Here is a 10,000-nt window from a genome sequence, read left to right on the forward strand (position 1 = left end):
TTAGACCTGGGAATGAATATTGATTGAGCCTGGCGATAGATTCGTCGTCACCCTGGAACAAAAACAAGCAAATAACGAAAGCAAATGTAGAGAATGCAAGGAATTACAAATAAAACTTCTAATCGATTGCGTTCATTATTCTGACCAATTACCAGAATTCTCGCAGCTTTCATTTTTTGATACGGCTTCTCTTAAAAGCCAAGCCTTGTGGTCTCAATCTGAGTTATACCTGAAACATTTTCACTCGTTTTCATTATATCTCTGTTCATTTCGATTATTCACGGATGGAAATTATCATCCTCGACCCCCCAAGCTTCATAATGATGGGCCCTAATCTTAAACTTAGTAAATTTACCCTTAAAGATAACTTTTTATGATTTAATATAATCATATAGTTTTGAGGCATCAACATTGTAAAGTAGACACAGTTCAGACAGTTACGAGGCTTTTATACTGTAGAAAATACTTGTGATAAACCATTAGAGGTATCCTTACTATAAAGGAGACATATACCATACACTTTCGATACCTCAGCGCTAAAGGAGAGCCATATACTGAGACAATTGCGAGATTATTCCTCAGCCACAGAGGAAGAAATGTCTGGAAACTTTTTCTCAAATCCTCTAGTTCCTGGTCTTATTATAGTCATTACAGTTCGACGCAGAGATCTTAACATCTTCTTGACTTGCCTATTTCCAGGTTGATTCATTTTCACTACCTCTTTTTCTTAAAATGAGTGTGTGCGTGGAGGGAGGGAGGGAGGGAGGGAGAGAGAGAGAGCGAGCTGAATTCGTTTATTAGAAACCATACTCAATGAAATATGTAAGACATTAAGGAAAAAAATACAAAGGAAAGAGAGCACTTATATCTTTTAAGACTGTGCTCAGATAGGAAAGAATGGAATAATGTAAATACAAAGGAGAGAGAGAGAGAGAGAGAGAGAGAGAGAGAGAGAGAGAGAGAGAGAGAGAGAGAGAGAATACGAACAAAAACTACTGCCAAAAGAATTTCTGTTCCGTCTTTCATGACCTTCCCAATAATAAAGAGGATAACATAATTTAAAGCTGATCTCGGCAAAGATGGTAAGAAATAAAAGTAAGAAAGAACATGTGAGAGAGAGAGAGAGAGAGAGAGAGAGAGAGAGAGAGAGAGAGAGAGAGAGAGAGAGAGAGAGAGAGAGAGAATTAACATAACTGAAAATTGCACAGGGTAAAGAGGCCAATGAATAAAGGAAAGAAAGAACATCTATACGTGAGAGAGAGAGAGAGAGAGAGAGAGAGAGAGAGAGAGAGAGAGAGAGAGAGAGAGAGAGATAAAATAACATAATAGAATCAATTCTTTGTAAAATCTGGAACAAATCATTTCGCCCCAAAAAGCGGTGATATCCGACTTGGCCCTAACAATTCTTTTATTCGACATCTGCCTAACTTCCGTCTTAGTAAAAACAATAGCTATTTTTTTTTTTAAAGTTACTGAAGACATTTTAACCTTGCCTGCATATTTCAGGAACCTGGAATGAAGCCCTCAATATCATTTAACATTGGGCAGGGTTCTTCTTGCTTGAAATAAGAGTCAATAGAATTTTCATTATCTGCTGTCAACAAGATTTCTTATTTCTAAGCTTTGAAAATAAATAATGTTTAATCTCATTCAAGCTCGCCGAATTATTCATCGGTGACCCAAACGCCTGTTGTATTTCAATGCAGTATTCGCTGCAATGTTGCACTCATAAGGACCACTTTCAACCCAAACATTTGTATATACTCATGCACACGCACACTCACACACTTAGACTAGTGTAAGTCAACAAGTTCCAGAAAAATTGTTGAAGAATGTACTCACAAGGAATAAAAATCCCAGTTACTATATAAACAAGTCACTTGGATGTACCGGTTCATATAAACAAGTTTCCAATTTTCAATTTTAAATGAAAAATCTTGGTTCGAGCAAATTTTCAGCGAACTTGGTCCTGAAAGCCTGGCACGAAGAGCAGCTGAATTCTCTTTTGCACAAAATGAAGCCGAGCTTTTTAATCGGATTGTCTCCGGAAACGAAACTTGGATCCATCGATACGACCCAGTAAGTAAAACTCGACCATCCTCACCAGTGAAGTACCAAGTGGAAAGATCTGCCGAGAAGGTTATGGCGACAGCGTTTTGGGACTCGGAAGAATAGTAAACAGTCACCGGGAACTACTAAAATGGGGTTTTGCAAAAGTTAAAGACTATTGGTAAAAAAAAAAAAAAAAGGAGAGTGAAGCTAGACAACAGAATTCTTTTCCATTACGATCACGCTCCGGCACATTCGTCAAGGATTGTTAGGGAAGTCTTACAAGAAATTTTCTGGGAAATTCTTCCACACAATCCCTCGTGTCCTGATCGTGCTCCTTAGGATTTTTACCCTGTTCCCAAATTCAAGGAACACTTATGACGAGTCGGGTTGAAATCTTTGGATGATGCTGAACACGCAGTTTCAACTCGGTTTGATGAAAAGGTCCCAGAATTCTGCAAAGAAGATTTGCGGGGGTGGAAACACCGCCTTGAGAAATGTTTAGAGTATGGTGGATGTGTAGAAAAGTAATATTGATTTTTCCTCTTCCTGATATTTGCTGACTCAACCCCGTATATATATATTTATATTATATTATATTATATTATATTTTATATATATATATATATATATATATATATATATATATATATATATATATATATATATATATATATATATATATATATATATATATATATATATATATATATATATATATATATATATATACAGTATATGTACATATATATATGTATATATACATATATTTATGTATACACACACACACACACACACACACACACACATATATATATATATATATATATATATATATATATATAATACGATTTGTATCTCATATGTTCTTTATAAGATTTGTTGTAATTTCATATTAACAGATCACTGATGTTTGAAAAGCCAGATTAGAGGATATAAATATTAAAGCGTATTCAGGACTGAAAGTTACAGGGAAAAGTATCATATCGATGCACAAATACTTTTTTTCTCTCCCTCCCGTGTATAAACTGTTCTTAAACGAAGCTTGTAAGTTAAGAGGATATTATACAGTAATATTCTGCCTTTTTATTCTGCCCATATTTTAATATTTGCCCAAGTGCATTTTGAGACAAATTATTATTAAACTGTGTATTGAGTGAGATAGGATACAAAAATTACTTTAGAATGCTAGGCAAGAGAAAGGATGAACAGAATACCAATTTTACCTGCGTTCATTTCATACCTTTTAATCATAAATTATTCCCAACGTCATAAAACTCAGTCATCCCAGTTAACAAACAAGCTTTAGATCCATTCAACAGACAATAAACATGTTTACAAAGGATGATATGAAAGGAATGTAGAATTTATTCTTATTTTCAATTCATGCTTCATACCTCTCTGCGCAATAAGAAAAAAGAAATTCACAAGACTTTGAGAACAATTAAGAAGACCGTGCAGAAAATCGTAGATGAAAGGGAATATAGAAAATTTTAGAAGAACGATTTTATACAAGTTCTCGAAAACTAGAGTTAGAAATCGACTCAGATAAAACATTTTCGGCGCTGCCCTTAATGGAGTGAAAGACAAACCGGTTACACGCTGACATTGTGAAGAACAGGGCTAGACGCTGATTGCACACGGCAGGCAAAATAGATTGAGGATTTTTCTACCTGACAGGAGACCAAAGCCTCACGTCACGTGGAGTGAAACAAAAGGACCAGCAGGGGCTTTAATACACTAACTAATTTGCAATCGAAAGAGAAAGAGAAAACATAGAGAGAGGTGTTGGATAAGACAACAGTTTTAGTTAAGAATAAAAATGTTAGGGAGAAAATCATTAACCTTACATCGCGCTTCTCTCCAAACCTCTGTATGTAGGCGGACATTTTATACGGATTTGTAACCCAAAGCCCTGTTCACACTAGCGGGCATGCCCGGCGGGCACTTCCAGCTGTTTATATTTTCTCTCGCTTCTGAAGCAGTGTTACCAGACAATCGCATCGTTCTGGCTCCATACTCGGTCGGTTAGTGTAGTGGAACGGGTTATGGGAACAGTGTTTGCCCGTCGGGCAGTGCCCGCTAGTGTGGACAGGGCTTTAGGTTACAAATCCGTATAAAATGTCCGCCTACGTACAGAGGTTTGAAGAGAATGGCGATGTAAGGTTAATGATTTTTTCCCTAACATTTTTATTTTTAACTAAAACCGTTGCCTTATTCAACACCTCTCGCTATTCCCCCCCCCCCCCACCCCCGATATGCATTGATAAATACCAGGTCTGGGGAGAGCCAGACTTCAGCCGAAGCTTTTTTTCTCTCTCTGCTTGAAGCTTTTTTTTTTTTAAGTTTTTTCAGCCGAAAAAAAACTTCAAACAGTAAATCTTGACTTTCTTTACCCACGCGGCAACCAATAACACTGCTAGGATAATTAATATCTAGGATAATTAATATCTAGATAATTAATATCTAAGTCAAGTATTGTACAATGATGAGTATTAAGAAGGATAATTTTCTGCCGCTGTCATAAAGTAAGAGTCCCATATAACAATTATTTTGCTTTTATTTTTTTTTTATAAAATACCCTTTGGTATCTAATTTTGGGTCATCTGTCACCTTCGATTCACGTAACAGAGAGAGTTATAATCCTTACTCGGTTGCCCTCTCCGACAGACTTCAAAAATGAGGAGAAAACACCCCCCGGTATCTAATTTCGGGTCATCTCTCATCCTCAATTCACGTAACAGAAAAGAGTAATAAGCCTTTCTCCGCTGCCTTCCTCACCAGACTCCAGAAATGAGGACACGGCCAACAGAACAAGCAGTCGAAATTACGCGACCGGGAACAAATCATCGGAAACCTTCTCTTGCAACGGAGATGTGAGAGAAACCCCGCAGACACAGGTTTTTTTTTTTGTTTTTTTTTTTTGCATTATATAAGGAGTGCAGCCTTGACATTCGCCTCGTTGGTACAATAAGGAATTAACTTGCAAGGCCACCGCTAAATATCACGTACAGATACGTTTATTTTAATCCTCTCTCTCTCTCTCTCTCTCTCTCTCTCTCTCTCTCTCTCTCTCTCTCTCTCTGTAAATCCCGACATTCCCCTCCATACCTCTTTTTTTTCATTGATTTGATAAATGAATACAAGTACATAATCTTTTCTTCTCTCTCTCTCTCTCTCTCTCTCTCTCTCTCTCTCTCTCTCTCTCTCTCTCTCTCTCTCTCTCTCTCTATATATATATATATATATATATATATATATATATATATATATATATATATATATATATATATATATATATATATATATCAGCATGCTCAATATTCAACATACTTACGACAACGCTCTCTCTCTCTCTCTCTCTGTGTGTGTGTGTGTGTGTGTGTGTGTGTGTGTGTGTGTGTGTGTGTTTGTGTGTGTGTGTGTGAGTGCGATATTATTCTTGACACGGTGCAGCATATATTTAAGATGACATTCTCCTTAACACCTCATTTTTTTCTTTGATTTAATAAAGTTTTACATATTTATGATCGTCCCCCCTCTCTCTCTCTCTCTCTCTCTCTCTCTGGACGCCATTTTCATAACAAACGAGGCCAAAAACGCTCCTGACATTTTGTGCATTTATGTGCTTCCCAGACAGGATTTTTACATTCAAGGATCTCTCTGATCTTGGCGAAGTGCTGTGGAATGGGGGTCTAGCGCTGATTATTATTTTAACTCTGTAGACTTAATAATATTTTAACTGAAAAGTATTCTCTTGGCATCAGAGACTATTTTCGCCATGCGCATTGAGAGTGCTATGATGTATTGTTGACGTCATTACGTATTCCGCTCTACAAACAATATTCCTCGCTCGTAAGACGCACGAAGAATTTTGAAACGTTACAGATTCCAAACAGAATTCTCACACCATAATGCCATCTTCTAATAAACCCGCTTCTTTAAACATTCCTACTTGGGAGTACCTCCACTCAAACTATAGAAAAGCGGAGTTACAGAAGCACTGTCGTGAGATTGTTATCATGAAGGTTTGGGTTACAAAAGAAAATTGATCGATATGATAATGGAAAAAACACCAGTCACCTAGACCTATCAGTTCTGAAAGCACGATTCAAATCATGAAATAACGTCAAGAGATGCTACTAAGACCGTCGAGGAACTTAGAGAGAGACTGAACATCCGAGACCTAGAAATCGATGAATTAAACGAATTAGTAAAAGCTGCTCATATCGCGATCAATACATTGAACGATCGCCTCCCATCGCTGGAAGAGAAGGTGTAGCAACTTCAGATAACAGCTCCTAACCAAACGGCACCAGATGCACTTCGCGGACCTGCCTGTTCACCATCTGAGGGAACCCTACTTTTAGGAGACACTAGTCTTACTGCGATTCGAACATCTGATTTGAAAAAAAAAACAGTGCTCAGTCCGAACCATAAAGGAAGGAAACATCGACCTCATCAAATGTTGGATTTCGGAAAAACTTCAACGGGCCCCAAAGTACTGCATTCTTTACTGCGGTCTCCAAGATATTTTCGAGACTTGGTTCTCTTGTTGTGCGTCTGAAACAGACAGACGAGGAGATGAGCACTCACATATGTGAACTCGCACCGGTCCTGAGAGTCCAAGAGTTGGATGGAATTATAAACAACTTCAATAATCAACTTGCAGCTTGGAGTGCAAATAATGGGGTATCACTGATCAAAACAAATTTACAATTTAGACTTGGAACAGGCGAAACTGATCAAACGTGTGAGCGTGTCAATAGCGAGAGCCAAGGAAATTCTCTCAACAGATTAGGGGTCATCAGATTGCTGATTATCATCTCTAAACAATGTCCTTTCTTCCAATTACATGACAAGTATACCTTAGTTTAACCAGACCACTGAGCTGATTAACAGCTCTCCTAGAGAAGGCTAGCCCGAATGATTGGATTCATTTTACGTGGCTAAGAACCAACTGGTTACCTAGCAACGGGACCTACAACTTATTGTGGGATCCGAACCACATCATAACGAGAAATGAATTTCTATAACCGGAAATAAATTTCTCTAATTCTTCATTGGCCGGTCGGAGAATCGAACGCGGGCCCAGTAGAGTGCTATCCGAGAACGATACCAACCCGCCCAATGAGGAACTAAATTACATGACAGCCGGGATGCTACCATGCGTCAAGAAGTAATTGTCCCATTCTCCGCAGGCTCGCAACGTGTTGCTGACAACAAAAAGAAACTCCCGACCACACGCGGAAGGAAACAGGGCGCCGAGGTTCAGAAATATAGTCTTGAGCCACCAAAACACCGTCAAAAATGTTCAAGATTATCCACAAAGACGTTTTACCTCACGGCGAGCTGTAAGTGGAAGAAGAAATAGCCAATGTTCTGTTGAGGGTGGTCATTATGGTCGTCACAGCTCATCCTCAAATTAGAGATGGCGAGGAAATTTAGCTGCTAATCTTACCAGTCGTAATTACGAGCAAACTCAGACCGGTGAAGCAGAGAATCCTTCACGTCGTCGCCCTTGTCATAACTGCGGTGAATTCAGTCATGTTCTTTTTCACAGTCAGTTTAATCGTAGGATTAGATGTGACAGGTGTAAGGCGTATGGACACAAAACAAGATTATGTCAAAATACAGAATATCAATTACTTCTTCCTTAACATGATATTCCAACGGATCGACTCACCCTTGAACATATAAATACACAATCCCTCCTAGAAAATTATAATGACATCGAATTTTTAAAAATAAATGATAGGAATGTTGATATCATGTTTATAAGCGAATCATGGCTTTTGTCTGAAATACAGTGTAGCTTTGTTGAAATCCCAGAGTTCTCTATCTACCGTAGTGTTGGGGGAAGAGGTGGGCGAGTATTTATCTATGTTAGATTCCATTTGAAGGTGAAGCTACTGACACCTGAACTCGTGAGAACGCGATACGTCGAGGACCTTTGGATGACAATTCAATATAATACATATCCATCCTTTATCACTGGCTGTGTATTGATCCCCATGCCCCCAACGAAAGCTATGATTATCTTTCTGACGTGTTAGGTTCCAAGTGTTTGAGAAACAAACCTCTCCTAATTCTGGGCGACTTCAGTGATAACCTTCTGTCCCGAAATGACAGAATGGGAAACGTTATTAAAACCCTCCACTTGAGCCAGTTGTCGATAAAACCAACTCGTATTACAACTGCCTCCTTAACTCTCTTGGATCTTATTATTATCAACAGACGTAATTTCCTTACACATTCTGATGTCTTGCCTTGTTCAGTGGGTGATCGTGAACTTTTAACAACAAATATTAATGTCAGAAAAGATAAGCGTCCTCCAAGTGTTAAGACATTTCGTTATCTCAAGAATTATTCTCAGAACTGCCTCTGTGAACTCCTGTTAAATGACTGCTGTTCCTTAAATGCAATTTTATTTACTGATGACGTACATTACCAGGTTCATACTTTTGACATTACTTTTATGAATTGTTTGGACGAAAGGGCTCCTTTTATTACGGAAGTAATGAGAACCCCTCCTGCCCCCCTGGACCGTCACCGAAATTAAAGATGCAATGAGAATTAGAGACAATATACTTGAGGAATTTGAATTAGATAGACGAGACCCAAATGCTGAAAATAATTATAAAAGCCATAAGAAAAACGTCAAGATAACGTTGTCTAACAAGAAAAAAAACTATGACAAGGAAGAATTCTCTAGGGTAACGGTAACAAGAGGGGAATATAGAATGTCATCAATAGAATAAAACGTCCAAACAAAAAGTCTCCTGGGTCACTTGGAAAGATAGACATTGATGCTCAGAAGAGAGGGGATGATTTTAATAAATATTTTGCTAATATAGGAAAGAAAGCGTACGTCAGACCGCAGGAAAATATCTGCAATACCAATCAACTCCATTATAATCAGTCCTCCACATCATTATCTATAAGAAATAAATTCAGACCTCAGCCCAGTTAATATATATACTCTGGCTCTTGTAGTAAAACATTTGAAACCCAAAAAACTCTTGTGGATCTGCCAGAATTCAGTTTCGATTTTTAATTGACTATCTACCCGTCATAATGTTCTAGTCTTGTTATAGTCAACACCTCAGTTGTTACAGGTGACTACCCCAACCCTTACGTAGTCCCCGTTTACAAAAGTGGAGACACTGAAAACGTTGGAAATTATAGACCAATTTCTCTGTTGCCTGTCATCTTTAACATACTCGAGAAAACAATTGCCATTCAACTAATGGCTTTCCTTGAATCAAACCGACTACTAGGTAACGAATAACATGGTTTTAAACCTAACCTTTCAACGGAAACTGCGCTACCTACGGTTACCAGTAAAATATATGAAAACATAGAAAAAAATAACACTCCAGGCATTATTGGATCCATCCAAAGCGTTTGATAGTGTTCATCACCAAATTCAATTAAGTAAATTAGTCGACTCCTTTTGGTTTGAAAATTATATGAGCAATCGCATCCAATCTGTTCGTGTTGGATCAGTTCTGTCCTCTCCTGAGGAGATATCTTTTGGTGTACCCCAGGGGTTCGATTCTGAGCCCATTGCTCTTTTTCTTATCTATATCAACGATCTGCCACAATATACACGAGATAGTTTTCTTGTTATTTATGCTGATGATACCCAGATTTTGCTGACTGGGGACGTGAAAAATTTGGTGAAAAGAGCCGAAAATATACTGACTGCTGCAAAATACTATTTTAGTAGTAACGGCCTATTGCTTAACGAAACCAAAATATAAGTCATTTTCTTCGGATCAAGACAGTGTATCTCTCTAATCCCGGAGGATACAAGCATAAAATTCAGTGATGTGACACTTATCCCGTCACACACACAGTTGAAAACCTTGGAGTTTTCATGGATTGCAGCATGACTTTTAATGCGCATATCGACCAACTACACAAAAAATGTAACTGGTATCCCCTT

At 38.0% G+C, this 10,000-nt stretch overlaps 2 protein-coding genes across 4 annotated transcripts in view; one reads left to right on the forward strand and one right to left on the reverse strand.

The window, feature by feature from the left end:
• Positions 1 to 10,000, reverse strand: part of LOC136847715 (insulin receptor-like) — a 273,218-nt gene that overhangs the window by 94,016 nt on the left and 169,202 nt on the right. For 2 of the 3 annotated variants that reach the window (XM_067119573.1, XM_067119572.1), the window contains one exon: positions 1 to 52. This exon is cut by the window's left edge and continues 85 nt beyond it. The exons of the other annotated variant lie outside the window; for it this stretch is intronic. In XM_067119573.1, the coding sequence (XP_066975674.1) occupies positions 1 to 52 (52 nt within the window). The remainder of the gene's footprint in view (positions 53 to 10,000) is intronic. 3 annotated transcript variants of the gene reach the window in all.
• LOC136847716 (transient receptor potential channel pyrexia-like) overlaps positions 1 to 10,000 on the forward strand; it is a 287,431-nt gene that overhangs the window by 61,601 nt on the left and 215,830 nt on the right. The window lies entirely within an intron of this gene.

The sequence above is a fragment of the Macrobrachium rosenbergii genome, chromosome 17, assembly GCF_040412425.1.
Source record: "Macrobrachium rosenbergii isolate ZJJX-2024 chromosome 17, ASM4041242v1, whole genome shotgun sequence".
Lineage (NCBI taxonomy): Eukaryota > Metazoa > Arthropoda > Malacostraca > Decapoda > Palaemonidae > Macrobrachium > Macrobrachium rosenbergii.